General features: G+C 38.8%; 1 protein-coding gene across 1 annotated transcript; it reads right to left on the reverse strand.

The window, feature by feature from the left end:
• Window positions 1-3,208: 3,208 nt before the first annotated feature.
• On the reverse strand, window positions 3,209-15,686 carry LOC140273892 (uncharacterized). The gene is made up of 24 exons (XM_072369563.1): window positions 14,691-15,686; window positions 14,258-14,551; window positions 13,821-14,135; window positions 13,407-13,691; window positions 12,941-13,270; window positions 11,975-12,295; window positions 11,542-11,835; window positions 11,105-11,419; window positions 10,692-10,976; window positions 10,226-10,555; window positions 9,260-9,580; window positions 8,827-9,120; window positions 8,390-8,704; window positions 7,977-8,261; window positions 7,511-7,840; window positions 6,545-6,865; window positions 6,112-6,405; window positions 5,675-5,989; window positions 5,261-5,545; window positions 4,796-5,125; window positions 4,328-4,645; window positions 3,944-4,231; window positions 3,654-3,802; window positions 3,209-3,520 (listed from the first exon to the last, which is right to left on the reverse strand). Exons 1-24 carry the CDS (start codon window positions 15,049-15,051, stop codon window positions 3,512-3,514), a joined length of 6,984 nt encoding a protein of 2,327 aa, XP_072225664.1. The 5' UTR covers window positions 15,052-15,686; the 3' UTR covers window positions 3,209-3,511.
• Window positions 15,687-16,561: the final 875 nt, after the last annotated feature.

Genomic DNA, 16,561 nt, shown 5'->3' on the forward strand with positions numbered 1-16,561 from the left:
TACAAAGGCTGTGTGTGACAACATTCAAATAAGTCATATAAGCCTATAAGGTGAATTATATATATAAAAAAAAAACATTGAAACACTTAAGAGTAAATAGACAGAAGCAGGCTACCTGACTTTGTTGGATGTAATTTACTAATGATTGTTTCTGCTTAAGGAGCCAAACTAACCACACAAGGCACAAGCATAGTGGGAGGCCACTAGCTCAGTGTGGCATAAAACAGATCAATACAAAAATTCCAAGTTCAAAATGTTGCGTTTTTGCGATAACTCTCCTGAGACTCGTAAACTTATTTTATAAGGTGTCAGAAAACCTGTTTAGACAAGTTCAGATTGTCAAACCAAGAAATCACGTTCATAGCTCCTAAGTCCGCGACAGCCACCATAAGCCAAAGGCAACTAAAGTGTGCGACTCTATCGTTCCGAGTTGGCCGTATTGTTATGCTTGTCAAGAACTACCAGAAACAACTCAGCTCACAGACACGGTGAAGTAAAACCAGTAAGTATGCACGCAAAGGGCAACCGATACAGTGGAAACCATTCATAAGGTGGAACAATAGAACAGGTTGGATGACATTTGAACATGTAGAGAGAGACAGTAAGTTTGTGAGACGTGTTATTTTTGAATGTGTCCAAACACAGCTTACATTCATGGATCTGGAGGTGTGTAGAAAGCCAGGGAAAGAGTTCCACCTAAGCTTTGCTTATTAAGCAACAGACCACCTATTTGGTTTTCATGCCATACTCTTTAATATTGATATTCATCTGTGATATAAAGATATATGTATCAGGGTTTTCAATGAATGAAAGGAGCTGGATCAGGCCGCTAAAATGACTCCTTCTGATGGTAAAAAAAGTCACGGGTCAGTCACTACAGCAATGTGTGTGTGTTTGGCTTCCTGTCAGTGGCTATATTTGAAATAAAGTAATTAAAGCAAATATCTTAACTCTCACTGTGAGGCCAATGACAAACTATGGCCCACAGGCCTCTGTTTAACTACCACTGGTTTATGTTTGAGACACATTGATAAATAAGTCAATATTTGAAGTTAGTTGTGTTTTGAAGCACATATTCTCAATTCTCCTGACTGCAGTTATCATATTGAAAGGAAATAACAGACATTGCTGAGCAGTCTTACAGATATTCAGTTGCATAATGGTTCACACCTGTATCTTCTATGGGAGGTATATCTCTCCATTTATTTCTGTTAATCTTTATTTACCCAGGAGATGTCTCATTGAGATGAAAGAGGTCTTTTGCAGGGATGCTCTGGCCAAGGCGGCGGCGGCGGCGACCGCACGTTTACAACACTACACATCTGGAAAAAGAATCACACAAAGTCTGCAGAAAAATAAAAGTGAATTGAGAACGGCACAAGAAAAACACAAGAAAAACATCACAGGTAAAAAATAAATTAAAAAAATGCCAAAATGAAATGATCAGTACATTTTAAACATTTTAAAGTTACAATCCTAAGTCACATAGGATTGTTCTAAAGTAATTTAGTGAGACCTTCTTTAACGTTAAGATTTTGAAGATATAAAGGAGATAATTAAAGCGCCTTTTTTCCAATACAGTATAGGCTCTGGGAATAAATCCTGAGCATGATTGACGACTTTTTGAGCTTTTTTGAAAAAATTGTAGGTCTGTAAACAAGGAAGAAGTCTGAAGTCGTGTGATGGGTTCTGTGTAAGTGCTTCTTTTTTTTTTTGTAAATAAAAAAAAGATCAAGTTGACTTATCTATAGACTTATAGACAACATTGGTACACTTTTTATATTCTTGTTAATTAACGTGTTGTTGGTTTAGGAACAAAACAACTTTTTAGCAACTTTCTGTTGTACTTGTTATAGCCACTAGATGGCACTGACACATGAAATGTATCAATGAAATGAAATAATGAAATGGGCTTCAACAAGCTGTTTGTCTTTTTTATTATTTTGTTTTTATATTATTTATTCTTTTTTCACAAAGAATAGAGACTTTAGTAATAATTAAGAACACATGCTACACAGTTTTTGTACATATTCCTATGAATTTGGTTTATTAGAAAAAAATTTAGAATACTTAAAACCTGTCATTTACCTCCTTGTGTGGGAAATGTGAAGTGAATAGAGACTTGATTCTGGTCAGGGGTGATTTCCTTTGCTTTTACAGGCAGCCACACACACAGTGTCAGTGAAAGCTTTGAGGATCACATTAAGAAAATCATGCAGGAAAGACAGAATAATAAGATACTGATTTATTGATGATGAAAGTGTCTGACTCTGTTCATCGGAAGAAGAAGAATGGCATTCCGGTCTTTATAGATTGAGTTTTTAAGATGACATAAATCTTTATCTCCCTGTTAGAGCTGAGAGAGCATGAATGCTCCTTTCAGCACCGTGGTGCTTCCCTTTCCGTTAAAACATTCGATGCTTGGACAGTACAGCCACCCTGCAATAGTTTTTTTTTCAGGTACCGGGATGTTTTAATTGCACTTTGTCCCTGATCTGTATGTGCACACAGATGGGTCAAGCTAGGACCTAAAGGGAGGGTGCTTGGCATAAGAGGACACGAGGGTATGGGGGTGTCAGACAGAGGGGCACTCTCAGGCAGCCTGCTGGGCATGGTGCCCCGCTTCCCTTTGCCGGCCCCTTGGCACTTGGACTGGCAGCAGCATGCTGTGACTCCATCCCAGCAACAGCATCACAGATTTGGGCCGGCTTCCACGGGGTCCCCAGCCAATTGGGGCACACACTCTGCCAGATCACTCCAGAGGCAGCCAATAGTAAGCCTTGATGTGCTAAGTGTCATCCCTCCCAGATGTGAATTCCAATGAACCCACAAGGTACACAAAGGCAGACCCATACATACAGCTCTCACTCAAAGAGAAAGTGCACACAGACGAACTGTACAGTGACTATGTGTGCATGTGTACGGAAATGAGAAGAGTTACAAAAACATCCTTTGTGCTTTTGTGTGAATGCACCTCTGTCCAACACCTCTGCCATAGCTTGCAAACTCCAGCTCAGATCTGTCAGCATCTTTTAACTACTACATGGCTCCAGTGGTGGCACTACTGCTGCATGTGAAGCTTTGTCTCCCTCTTGTGGATAATCTGTGCAACACACCTGTGTTGGTATTGTTACAGTGCATTGAAATGCAGTTCTGAACATTGCTTCGTGTAAATGTGTGTCATGTTATGGGGAACTTTTCTCTCGATATTCTTCCAAATGTAAGAATGAGTAAAGCTGATATTAATTAATTAATTAATTCATTAGGACATTTTAGTCTTATCTATTCATATGCTTTTTATTTATTTATTTATTTTTTGCAAGCCACATCAAATACATTGGTGGAAAATAATTGAACTGAAAAGATTTGCATATAGCATTAACCAATTTACACAAAATTCAAGAATAGAAGAGCAAATACACACAAAAAAAGACCAATATCAATGTCAATATTAATTACACTTCAAAATAAGTCATCAAAAATCCTAAAAAGTCGTAAATTAGGAACGTCATCATTGGGTCTGAAAGGGAAAAGATAAGGACGTGTGTTAGAATCTGGTGATTGTTGAGTGAAAAGTATTTCACTTCAAATACCCTGAATGATCTATTATATTTTAGAATAAATTCATTTTCTAGACAAATTCTGAATCTTACCTTGATAACTATGACGAGGACAGAAAAGGTGGAAGAGATTAAGAAAAGAATGAGGAACACCAAAGCCAAAAACCAAGTTTGCACAACCGTGTCTTGGCTCACATCATCGTGCATGATGCCATCGCAGAAATCATAGTGCTCCAGCGTGTCTGTGACAGAAGTAAAAATACATTAGTTCTTGTGTTGACACACTGGGAGAGGCAATGAATTAAAAAAATAAACGTTATCAAAGTGAACCTGAGTGAAACATTCAGTCTTTAAAGTGCAAGAAAAATTTTGATCGGCAGCACCTAGTTTAGATGTATTCAGGGTCAGGATGGTGCTTTCATGTGTCACTTTGCAGGTGAGAACCACCCCGGGAATTGTGTCATCTTGGGACAGACGGAGGTTGCTAAAAATGCTGAACTTTCCATCGGGACCTCTGTGGGGATCGCTAGTGTTGTAGTTCCACAGTTTCACTGTTTTATCACGAAACCAAGTGATGCTAATGGATACAGGACTGAAGCCAGAGACGAGGCACACAAGTTCATTCGAGCCCTGGAGCAAGGTGGCTGAAGGTTTACTATATGTCACAGAGGCTGGGGAGACAGTCAGAGAAGCAGTTAGTTAGTTTAGGGGGAGGCTATTGAACAAAAGTTGTGAATATGAAAACTGAAAACTAATTGTGATCTCACCAAACACGTCAGTTATACTGGCTTCAAATCGCATGTCGGATGATTCGTGTTTGGCAACACAAGTATAAGTCGATGTTTTGTCCTCGGTTTTGGAAACATTTAGTCTGCTTCTCATTGAATAAGAGCTTTTCCCTGGGTACTCCAATGTAGGACTATTGATGTAACGTGAAGGTTGGAATTTCTGACCATTTTCTTCCCAATGCACAATGATGCCAGATGGGAAAAACCCAGAAACTAAACAAGTGAGCATGAGGTTGTCAGACACAGACAGCTCCTCAGCAGTTGGTTGCACTATCCTCACGGTTGGTGGATTCAGGTCTTAAAAAGACACAGACAAACAAAAAACAGTAAATAGGACTTCCCATATCAGCCTTTTTTAATTTTTTAAAAACCATTGTGGGTTTAACTGTTGTACTTTCTAGAGATCTGTGAGGGACTGTAAACAAATGATTATATTTCTAACAATACCTTTGCTTTTGCTGATTTGGTCCTTGTAACCCTTTTTGGCACATCGATGCTTTACCTCACAAGCAACTTTTTTATATGTGTGCCAATCCTCGGCTGACACATTAATGAAGCTGTGCAAAGTCTCTGTCCCATTGGGGTGACCCACAGGTTGCTCTGTACGTACATTATGGGATGGATACTCATAATCATCTACTTTCCAAGTGATGGAGAAATCACTAAGACGAGGGGCAACCAGAAGACAGGTGACTGTCACCTGTCCCTCATTCTGAAGCTCCTCCGGTGGTGGTCCCTGAACGTAGACACCTGCTATGTGAGATGAAGCTGGGGTAACTGAAAAACAAGAGCATGAAGTTAAACAAAAAGAAAACTTACATTTACTTACATTTCTGATGAATGGAGGAATGGTGTTACTGTGTGTATCATACATTACATTTAATGTGATAGATGGTTGTGTTTTAATTTTACCTGAGCACAGACTGATGTTCTTACTGAAATGTTTCTTCAGAGAGCTGTCGGACACTTCACAAGAATAGATCTTGCCTGCTTTCCACTCTGAGCTATGAACATCCAGTTGACTGGTTACTGCCACATGTCCATTTGTATCCATGCTGGTATGTTTAGTTGATGAAGATATTTCCATTGAATTAGTCAGCCATTTGATTTGAGGGTTGAAGCCCAATCCAGTGCACAAGAGTTTCTGTTGTCCTGACTCCTCACTTGGGGCCAAAAGAAGTTCCACTGAGGGGTCAACTAGATATAATGTTGAGGAAAATGTGTTAATGACAATCCGTGTAATTATTAGTCAACTTATCAATGAATCTATCTAACATGAAACACAAAAAAAAGTCAGTTTTTAAGGTACAGGAGGACCATTCTCACCAAAAATATTGCTAATGGTATTAGACTGAAACGGCGTGCTGGAGAAGCCTTGGTACACTTTGCAGGTGAAACTCGTGTCACTGGTAAAGTAATTTTCAGGCACAGAGAAGCTTCTACTGACTGAATGAGGGCCCGAGTCTTCAGGAAGGTCAACAAACTGTTTGTCAGAAATATCAACTCCTTTAGCCTGAAATGTGACATAAAGGTCCTGTGAGGAGAGCTGTGAGATGAGGCACTGGAGCACATAGATGTTTCCCTTCAGCAGTTCTGGAAGAGATCTCCTGATCTCCACCCGTGGAGCTGTAGGTGGAGGTCCTGGACGATAAAAGTAGAAAACAAAAAATAGCTGCACATAAAGATGACCAGCAGTAGTCAAAAGTTCATGCATAAGTTTTCCTTCATTTTGGCTATTTTCTACACACAATATATCCTCTTACCTGAAACATCAATTGTCTTTTCATTAGAGAAGCAGTGATGTTCAGCTCTACATGTCAGAAGCTTCAGCTTTTTCCAGGAACTTGATGAAACCAGCAGATTACTGACTATATTAGATTTGTCTGTGACTTGGCTCACATTTCTACTTGATGGAGATTTGTCATCCATCAGCCAGGACAGCTCGGCATCAAGCACACTGCGAATGGAGCATGTTGCCCTCACATTGGACGTCGCCATTGTTACTGTCTTGAAACTGGGAATCTCCACATGAATGGAAGGAGGGTCGTTTCCATACACTGCAGGACAAATGTGTTACTTCGCACATTTTAATCTCATCCAAATCATTCAATTCATTATAAAATATTTTTCATTTCAACATGTGGTCGATATTGCGGATGAATTAATTCATGTGAGACGGGGTTTGTAAATACTTACTTTGACAAATACTTATTGTTTTATTAAATTCACTCTTTTGGTGAATGGACTTGCATGTAAAATTTGAGCCTTTTGTCCACTCTCTCATATCTGGCACTATCTCAGTGGTAAGACTGTAGGTTTTCTTTTCTCCCTCCACACTCTGCAAAAACCTTTGGATTGGCTTAATGTGTGTCAGACGCTGGCTGTTCTGTTGCCACTCCACAGTCAAATCTTTTGGAAAGTAGCCGCTTAGAGTGCAGATGAGTCTGACTTGCGAGACTCCAAATTCATCTTCCCAGATAGGGTACAAGGTGATATTTGGAGGGACAACCTTTAGCTCTGTGACAGAAAAGATACAAAACATCTTTACAAGCTTCATTCTAAGTAATAGAATAGATCATTTGAAAAACACAAGATTTGACTTAATTCATACATATCTTCTGATTTAGCTTTGTGAACAGCTGCCAAGGCTCAATTCTAAGTGAAGTATATTTGTATTTTGGCTAGATGGCAGATTTGTACTTTTACATCATTTAGTGTTCTAGAGTCATGCAAAAAGGGGGTTGAAAGTCTGTTTGCACAGATGTATACAGAAGTGAAACAACCTAAAGAGCAAAAGAGTATCACAGAAAACAGGTGTGAGGTGCGGTTATGACAGTAGGAGAAACAGAGAACACATTTAAATATCAAATGTTCGTTGACATAAGTTAACACAGACTTCTTCTCATGACTTTGCTAAAGGTTTGAGTTTACAAGTTCAACAATAACAGAAAATAGACTGAAAGAGTAACCAACTGTGAAATCTCACAATTTACATACTGAGTTGAACATGGGCTGTTGATTCCAGGTGATCATTTTTAAAACCATTGTGGAGAATATTATTTTTGTGTTACTGAGTGTCTCACAAACTTTATGTTTAAAATTACTGTACGTTCTAGAGATCTGTGAGGGACTGTAAACAAATGATTATATTTCTAACAATACCTTTGCTTTTGCTGATTTGGTCCTTGTAACCCTTTTTGGCACATCGATGCTTTATCTCACAAGCAACTTTTTTATATGTGTGCCAATCCTCGGCTGACACATTAATGAAGCTGTGCAAAGTCTCTGTCCCATTGGGGTGACCCACAGGTTGCTCTGTACGTACATTATGGGATGGATACTCATAATCATCTACTTTCCAAGCGATGGAGAAATCACTAAGACGAGGGGCAACCAGAAGACAGGTGACTGTCACCTGTCCCTCATTCTGAAGCTCCTTCAGTGGTGGTCCCTGAACGTAGACACCTGCTATGTGAGATGAAGCTGGGGTAACTGAAAAACAAGAGCATGAAGTTAAACAAAAAGAAAAGGCAAAGAATACTTACATTTCTGATGAATGGAGGAATGGTGTTACTGTGTGTATCATACATTACATTTAATGTGATAGATAGTTGTGTTTTAATTTTACCTGAGCACAGACTGATGTTCTTACTGAAATGTTTCTTCAGAGAGCTGTCGGACACTTCACAAGAATAGATCTTGCCTGCTTTCCACTCTGAGCTATGAACATCCAGTTGACTGGTTACTGCCACATGTCCATTTGTATCCATGCTGGTATGTTTAGTTGATGAAGATATTTCCATTGAATTAGTCAGCCATTTAATTTGAGGGTTGAAGCCCAATCCAGTGCACAAGAGTTTCTGTTGTCCTGACTCCTCACTTGGCGCCAAAAGAAGTTCCACTGAGGGGTCAACTAGATATAATGTTGAGGAAAATGTGTTAATGACAATCCGTGTAATTATTAGTCAACTTATCAATGAATCCATCTAACATGAAAAACAAAAAAAGTCAGTTTTTAAGGTACAGGAGGACCATTCTCACCAAAAATATTGCTAATGGTATTAGACTGAAACGGCGTGCTGGAGAAGCCTTGGTACACTTTGCAGGTGAAACTCGTGTCACTGGTAAAGTAATTTTCAGGCACAGAGAAGCTTCTACTGACTGAATGAGGGCCCGAGTCTTCAGGAAGGTCAACAAACTGTTTGTCAGAAATATCAACTCCTTTAGCCTGAAATGTGACATAAAGGTCCTGTGAGGAGAGCTGTGAGATGAGGCACTGGAGCACATAGATGTTTCCCTTCAGCAGTTCTGGAAGAGATCTCCTGATCTCCACCCGTGGAGCTGTAGGTGGAGGTCCTGGACGATAAAAGTAGAAAACAAAAAATAGCTGCACATAAAGATGACCAGCAGTAGTCAAAAGTTCATGCATAAGTTTTCCTTCATTTTGGCTATTTTCTACACACAATATATCCTCTTACCTGAAACATCAATTGTCTTTTCATTAGAGAAGCAGTGATGTTCAGCTCTACATGTAAGAAGCTTCAGCTTTTTCCAGGAACTTGATGAAACCAGCAGATTACTGACTATATTAGATTTGTCTGTGACTTGGCTCACATTTCTACTTGATGGAGATTTGTCATCCATCAGCCAGGACAGCTCGGCATCAAGCACACTGCGAATGGAGCATGTTGCCCTCACATTGGACGTCGCCATTGTTACTGTCTTGAAACTGGGAATCTCCACATGAATGGAAGGAGGGTCGTTTCCATACACTGCAGGACAAATGTGTTACTTCGCACATTTTAATCTCATCCAAATTATTCAATTCATTATAAAATATTTTTCATTTCAACATGTGGTCGATATTGCTGATGAATTATGTCATGTGAGACGGAGTTTGTAAATACTTACTTTGACAAATACTTATTGTTTTATTAAATTCCCTCTCTTGGTGAATGGATTTGCATGTGAAATTTGAGCCTTTTGTCCACTCTCTCATATCTGGCACTATCTCAGTGGTAAGACTGTAGGTTTTCTTTTCTCCCTCCACACTCTGCAAAAACCTTTGGATTGGCTTAATGTGTGTCAGACGCTGGCTGTTCTGTTGCCACTCCACAGTCAAATCTTTTGGAAAGTAGCCGCTTAGAGTGCAGATGAGTCTGACTTGCGAGACTCCAAATTCATCTTCCCAGATAGGGTACAAGGTGATGTTTGGAGGGACAACCTTTAGATCTGTGACAGAAAAGATACAAAACATCTTTACAAGCTTCATTCTAAGTAATAGAATAGATCATTTGAAAAACACAAGATTTGACTTAATTCATACATATCTTCTGATTTAGCTTTGTGAACAGCTGCCAAGGCTCAATTCTAAGTGAAGTATATTTGTATTTTGGCTAGATGGCAGATTTGTACTTTTACATCATTTAGTGTTCTAGAGTCGTGCAAAAAGGGGGTTGAAAGTCTGTTTGCACAGATGTATACAGAAGTGAAACAACCTAAAGAGCAAAAGAGTATCACAGAAAACAGGTGTGAGGTGCGGTTATGACAGTAAGAGAAACAGAGAACACATTTAAATATCAAATGTTCGTTAACATAAGTTAACACAGACTTCTTCTCATGACTTTGCTAAAGGTTTGAGTTTACAAGTTCAACAATAACAGAAAATAGACTGAAAGAGTAACCAACTGTGAAATCTCACAATTTACATACTGAGTTGAACATGGGCTGTAGATTCCAGGTGATCATTTTTAAAACCATTGTGGAGAATATTATTTTTGTGTTACTGAGTGTCTCACAAACTTTATGTTTAAAATTACTGTACGTTCTAGAGATCTGTGAGGGACTGTAAACAAATGATTATATTTCTAACAATACCTTTGCTTTTGCTGATTTGGTCCTTGTAACCCTTTTTGGCACATCGATGCTTTATCTCACAAGCAACTTTTTTATATGTGTGCCAATCCTCGGCTGACACATTAATGAAGCTGTGCAAAGTCTCTGTCCCATTGGGGTGACCCACAGGTTGCTCTGTACGTACATTATGGGATGGATACTCATAATCATCTACTTTCCAAGCGATGGAGAAATCACTAAGACGAGGGGCAACCAGAAGACAGGTGACTGTCACCTGTCCCTCATTCTGAAGCTCCTCCGGTGGTGGTCCCTGAACGTAGACACCTGCTATGTGAGATGAAGCTGGGGTAACTGAAAAACAAGAGCATGAAGTTAAACAAAAAGAAAAGGCAAAGAATACTTACATTTCTGATGAATGGAGGAATGGTGTTACTGTGTGTATCGTACATTACATTTAATGTGATAGATGGTTGTGTTTTAATTTTACCTGAGCACAGACTGATGTTCTTACTGAAATGTTTCTTCAGAGAGCTGTCGGACACTTCACAAGTATAGATCTTTCCTGCTTTCCACTCTGAGCTATGAACATCCAGTTGACTGGTTACTGCCACATGTCCATTTGTATCCATGCTGGTATGTTTAGTTGATGAAGATATTTCCATTGAATTAGTCAGCCATTTGATTTGAGGGTTGAAGCCCAATCCAGTGCACAAGAGTTTCTGTTGTCCTGACTCCTCACTTGGGGCCAAAAGAAGTTCCACTGAGGGGTCAACTAGATATAATGTTGAGGAAAATGTGTTAATGACAATCAGTGTAATTATTAGTCAACTTATCAATGAATCCATCTAACATGAAACACAAAAAAAGTCAGTTTTTAAGGTACAGGAGGACCATTCTCACCAAAAATATTGCTAATGGTATTAGACTGAAACGGCGTGCTGGAGAAGCCTTGGTACACTTTGCAGGTGAAACTCGTGTCACTGGTAAAGTAATTTTCAGGCACAGAGAAGCTTCTACTGACTGAATGAGGGCCTGAGTCTTCAGGAAGGTCAACAAACTGTTTGTCAGAAATATCAACTCCTTTAGCCTGAAATGTGACATAAAGGTCCTGTGAGGAGAGCTGTGAGATGAGGCACTGGAGCACATAGATGTTTCCCTTCAGCAGTTCTGGAAGAGATCTCCTGATCTCCACCCGTGGAGCTGTAGGTGGAGGTCCTGGACGATAAAAGTAGAAAACAAAAAATAGCTGCACATAAAGATGACCAGCAGTAGTCAAAAGTTCATGCATAAATTTTCCTTCATTTTGGCTATTTTCTACACACAATATATCCTCTTACCTGAAACATCAATTGTCTTTTCATTAGAGAAGCAGTGATGTTCAGCTCTACATGTCAGAAGCTTCAGCTTTTTCCAGGAACTTGATGAAACCAGCAGATTACTGACTATATTAGATTTGTCTGTGACTTGGCTCACATTTCTACTTGATGGAGATTTGTTATCCATCAGCCAGGACAGCTCGGCATCAAGCACACTGCGAATGGAGCATGTTGCCCTCACATTGGACGTCGCCATTGTTACTGTCTTGAAACTGGGAATCTCCACATGAATGGAAGGAGGGTCGTTTCCATACACTGCAGGACAAATGTGTTACTTCGCACATTTTAATCTCATCCAAATCATTCAATTCATTATAAAATATTTTTCATTTCAACATGTGGTCGATATTGCTGATGAATTATGTCATGTGAGACAGGGTTTATAAATACTTACTTTGACAAATACTTATTGTTTTATTAAATTCACTCTTTTGGTGAATGGACTTGCATGTAAAATTTGAGCCTTTTGTCCACTCTCTCATATCTGGCACTATCTCAGTGGTAAGACTGTAGGTTTTCTTTTCTCCCTCCACACTCTGCAAAAACCTTTGGATTGGCTTAATGTGTGTCAGACGCTGGCTGTTCTGTTGCCACTCCACAGTCAAATCTTTTGGAAAGTAGCCGCTTAGAGTGCAGATGAGTCTGACTTGCGAGACTCCAAATTCATCTTCCCAGATAGGGTACAAGGTGATATTTGGAGGGACAACCTTTAGATCTGTGACAGAAAAGATACAAAACATCTTTACAAGCTTCATTCTAAGTAATAGAATAGATCATTTGAAAAACACAAGATTTGACTTAATTCATACATATCTTCTGATTTAGCTTTGTGAACAGCTGCCAAGGCTCAATTCTAAGTGAAGTATATTTGTATTTTGGCTAGATGGCAGATTTGTACTTTTACATCATTTAGTGTTCTAGAGTCGTGCAAAAAGGGGGTTGAAAGTCTGTTTGCACAGATGTATACAGAAGTGAAACAACCTAAAGAGCAAAAGAGTATCACAGAAAACAGGTGTGAGGTGCGGTTATGACAGTAGGAGAAACAGAGAACACATTTAAATATCAAATGTTCGTTAACATAAGTTAACACAGACTTCTTCTCATGACTTTGCTAAAGGTTTGAGTTTACAAGTTCAACAATAACAGAAAATAGACTGAAACAGTAACCAACTGTGAAATCTCACAATTTACATATTGAGTTGAACATGGGCTGTTGATTCCAGGTGATCATTTTTAAAACCATTGTGGAGAATATTATTTTTGTGTTACTGAGTGTCTCACAAACTTTATGTTTAAAATTACTGTACGTTCTAGAGATCTGTGAGGGACTGTAAACAAATGATTATATTTCTAACAATACCTTTGCTTTTGCTGATTTGGTCCTTGTAACCCTTTTTGGCACATCGATGCTTTATCTCACAAGCAACTTTTTTATATGTGTGCCAATCCTCGGCTGACACATTAATGAAGCTGTGCAAAGTCTCTGTCCCATTGGGGTGACCCACAGGTTGCTCTGTACGTACATTATGGGATGGATACTCATAATCATCTACTTTCCAAGCGATGGAGAAATCACTAAGACGAGGGGCAACCAGAAGACAGGTGACTGTCACCTGTCCCTCATTCTGAAGCTCCTCCAGTGGTGGTCCCTGAACGTAGACACCTGCTATGTGAGATGAAGCTGGGGTAACTGAAAAACAAGAGCATGAAGTTAAACAAAAAGAAAAGGCAAAGAATACTTACATTTCTGATGAATGGAGGAATGGTGTTACTGTGTGTATCATACATTACATTTAGTGTGATAGATGGTTGTGTTTTAATTTTACCTGAGCACAGACTGATGTTCTTACTGAAATGTTTCTTCAGAGAGCTGTCGGACACTTCACAAGTATAGATCTTGCCTGCTTTCCACTCTGAGCTATGAACATCCAGTTGACTGGTTACTGCCACATGTCCATTTGTATCCATGCTGGTATGTTTAGTTGATGAAGATATTTCCATTGAATTAGTCAGCCATTTGATTTGAGGGTTGAAGCCCAATCCAGTGCACAAGAGTTTCTGTGTTCCTGACTCCTCACTTGGGGCCAAAAGAAGTTCCACTGAGGGGTCAACTAGATATAATGTTGAGGAAAATGTGTTAATGACAATCCGTGTAATTATTAGTCAACTTATCAATGAATCTATCTAACATGAAACACAAAAAAAAGTCAGTTTTTAAGGTACAGGAGGACCATTCTCACCAAAAATATTGCTAATGGTATTAGACTGAAACGGCGTGCTGGAGAAGCCTTGGTACACTTTGCAGGTGAAACTCGTGTCACTGGTAAAGTAATTTTCAGGCACAGAGAAGCTTCTACTGACTGAATGAGGGCCTGAGTCTTCAGGAAGGTCAACAAACTGTTTGTCAGAAATATCAACTCCTTTAGCCTGAAATGTGACATAAAGGTCCTGTGAGGAGAGCTGTGAGATGAGGCACTGGAGCACATAGATGTTTCCCTTCAGCAGTTCTGGAAGAGATCTCCTGATCTCCACCCGTGGAGCTGTAGGTGGAGGTCCTGGACGATAAAAGTAGAAAACAAAAAATAGCTGCACATAAAGATGACCAGCAGTAGTCAAAAGTTCATGCATAAATTTTCCTTCATTTTGGCTATTTTCTACACACAATATATCCTCTTACCTGAAACATTAATTGTCTTTTCATTAGAGAAGCAGTGATGTTCAGCTCTACATGTCAGAAGCTTCAGCTTTTTCCAGGAACTTGATGAAACCAGCAGATTACTGACTATATTAGATTTGTCTGTGACTTGGCTCGCATTTCTACTTGATGGAGATTTGTCATCCATCAGCCAGGACAGCTCGGCATCAAGCACACTGCGAATGGAGCATGTTGCCCTCACATTGGACGTCGCCATTGTTACTGTCTTGAAACTGGGAATCTCCACATGAATGGAAGGAGGGTCGTTTCCATACACTGCAGGACAAATGTGTTACTTCGCACATTTTAATCTCATCCAAATCATTCAATTCATTATAAAATATTTTTCATTTCAACATGTGGTCGATATTGCTGATGAATTATGTCATGTGAGACGGGGTTTGTAAATACTTACTTTGACAAATACTTATTGTTTTATCCAATTCACTCTTTTGGTGAATGGACTTGCATGTAAAATTTGAGCCTTTTGTCCACTCTCTCATATCTGGCACTATCTCAGTGGTAAGACTGTAGGTTTTCTGTTCTCCCTCCACACTCTGCAAAAACCTTTGGATTGGCTTAATGTGTGTCAGACGCTGGCTGTTCTGTTGCCACTCCACAGTCAAATCTTTTGGAAAGTAGCCGCTTAGAGTGCAGATGAGTCTGACTTGCGAGACTCCAAATTCATCTTCCCAGATAGGGTACAAGGTGATGTTTGGAGGGACAACCTTTAGCTCTGTGACAGAAAAGATACAACACATCTTTACAAGCTTCATTCTAAGTAATAGAATAGATCATTTGAAAAACACAAGATTTGACTTGATTCATACATACCCTCTGATTTAGCTTTGTGAACAGCTGCCAAGGCTCAATAGGCTAAGTAAAATATATTTGTATTTGTGCAAATGCCAGATTTGTACTTTTACATCATTTAGTGTTCTAGAGTCGTGCAAAAAGGGGGTTGAAAGTCTGTTTGCACAGATGTTGAGCTTGACAGAGCAGCGCGATCAGGGCAAGCAGTGAGCGGAAGCTTTACATAACACCCAAAGTCCCCAAAAACTACCAAAATACAGAAGTGAAACAACCCAAAGAGCAACAGAGCGTCACAGACAACAGGTGTGAGGTGCGGTTATGACAGTAAGAGAAACAGAGAACACATTTAAATATCAAATGTTCGTTAACATAAGTTAACACAGACTTCTTCTCATGACTTTGCCAAAGGTTTGAGTTTACAAGTTCAACAATAACAGAAAATAGACTGAAAGAGTAACCAACTGTGAAATCTCACAATTTACATACTGAGTTGAACATGGGCTGTTGATTCCAGGTGCTGTTTTAATGAGGAGCATATCATCATGAAACATAAGATGAAAAGTGTTAAATTAAACGAACAATACTTTTATTATGTCACAAGTTAAACTACCAGCAACATGAATGGTTTATAAATAAAATGCAAGACAGAAAGAAGTTGGAGGGAGCACACCAATGATTATCTTCATTCAAGCATTTATTTCAGAAAAAGGCATAAAAGTTTTGGAATGAAAGAGAAATAGACTTTGCGATTACTTACATGACACAATTATTGCATAAGAAAATTTGTGAAAACATTTTTGAATGTTTTTCCTTTTTTTATTTACAGAATGTTTTCCATATTCTTCTTGTTTCATTTGATCTGAAAAGAGAGATATATATACATATTTTTATTAAAGGACCAGTTAATTTGAAATGATCAAACTCTGCAGCTGCGTTGTTGTTGTGAATTTTTTATCAGAGTACGCATTTCATTATTTCACGCATTTCACGCAAATCATTATTCCATCTCAAATTAGAATTATTTTGCTGAACATTAACTTCAATACATTCATCAACAGAGGCTGCAATGAAAATATTACAGCTGATTTGCATTGTAGTTCAACACATTCATATATCTTAAAGGGTTATCTAGTTTTATGGGCTTTCAGAAACACATGGACACACAGCAAAATTAAGTTTCAATCTACCTACAATGATGCACAAATAAAATTGACTTCATGTCAGGCCAGAGTTGATTCATCATAGATCTAATAAAACTTGTGGACACTTTAATTTAGGAACTATTCCCTGTTCAAGTATCACTGATGGCTGATATTGTGCACAAATAATAATTGCACAAAGACATGCAAGTCTTTGTGCAATTATTAACATGTAACAAGAAAAATATTGAGTTATTGTTGGTATAGAGATAATTATTAGAGTGACAAAAGTAGTCTTAACAGGATATCAACAGTCACGCTACTGTATGACTTT

This window comes from Leuresthes tenuis, unplaced genomic scaffold, assembly GCF_036924035.1.
Source record: "Leuresthes tenuis unplaced genomic scaffold, fLeuTen1.0.hap1 SCAF_17, whole genome shotgun sequence".
NCBI classification, from domain to species: Eukaryota; Metazoa; Chordata; class Actinopteri; order Atheriniformes; family Atherinopsidae; genus Leuresthes; species Leuresthes tenuis.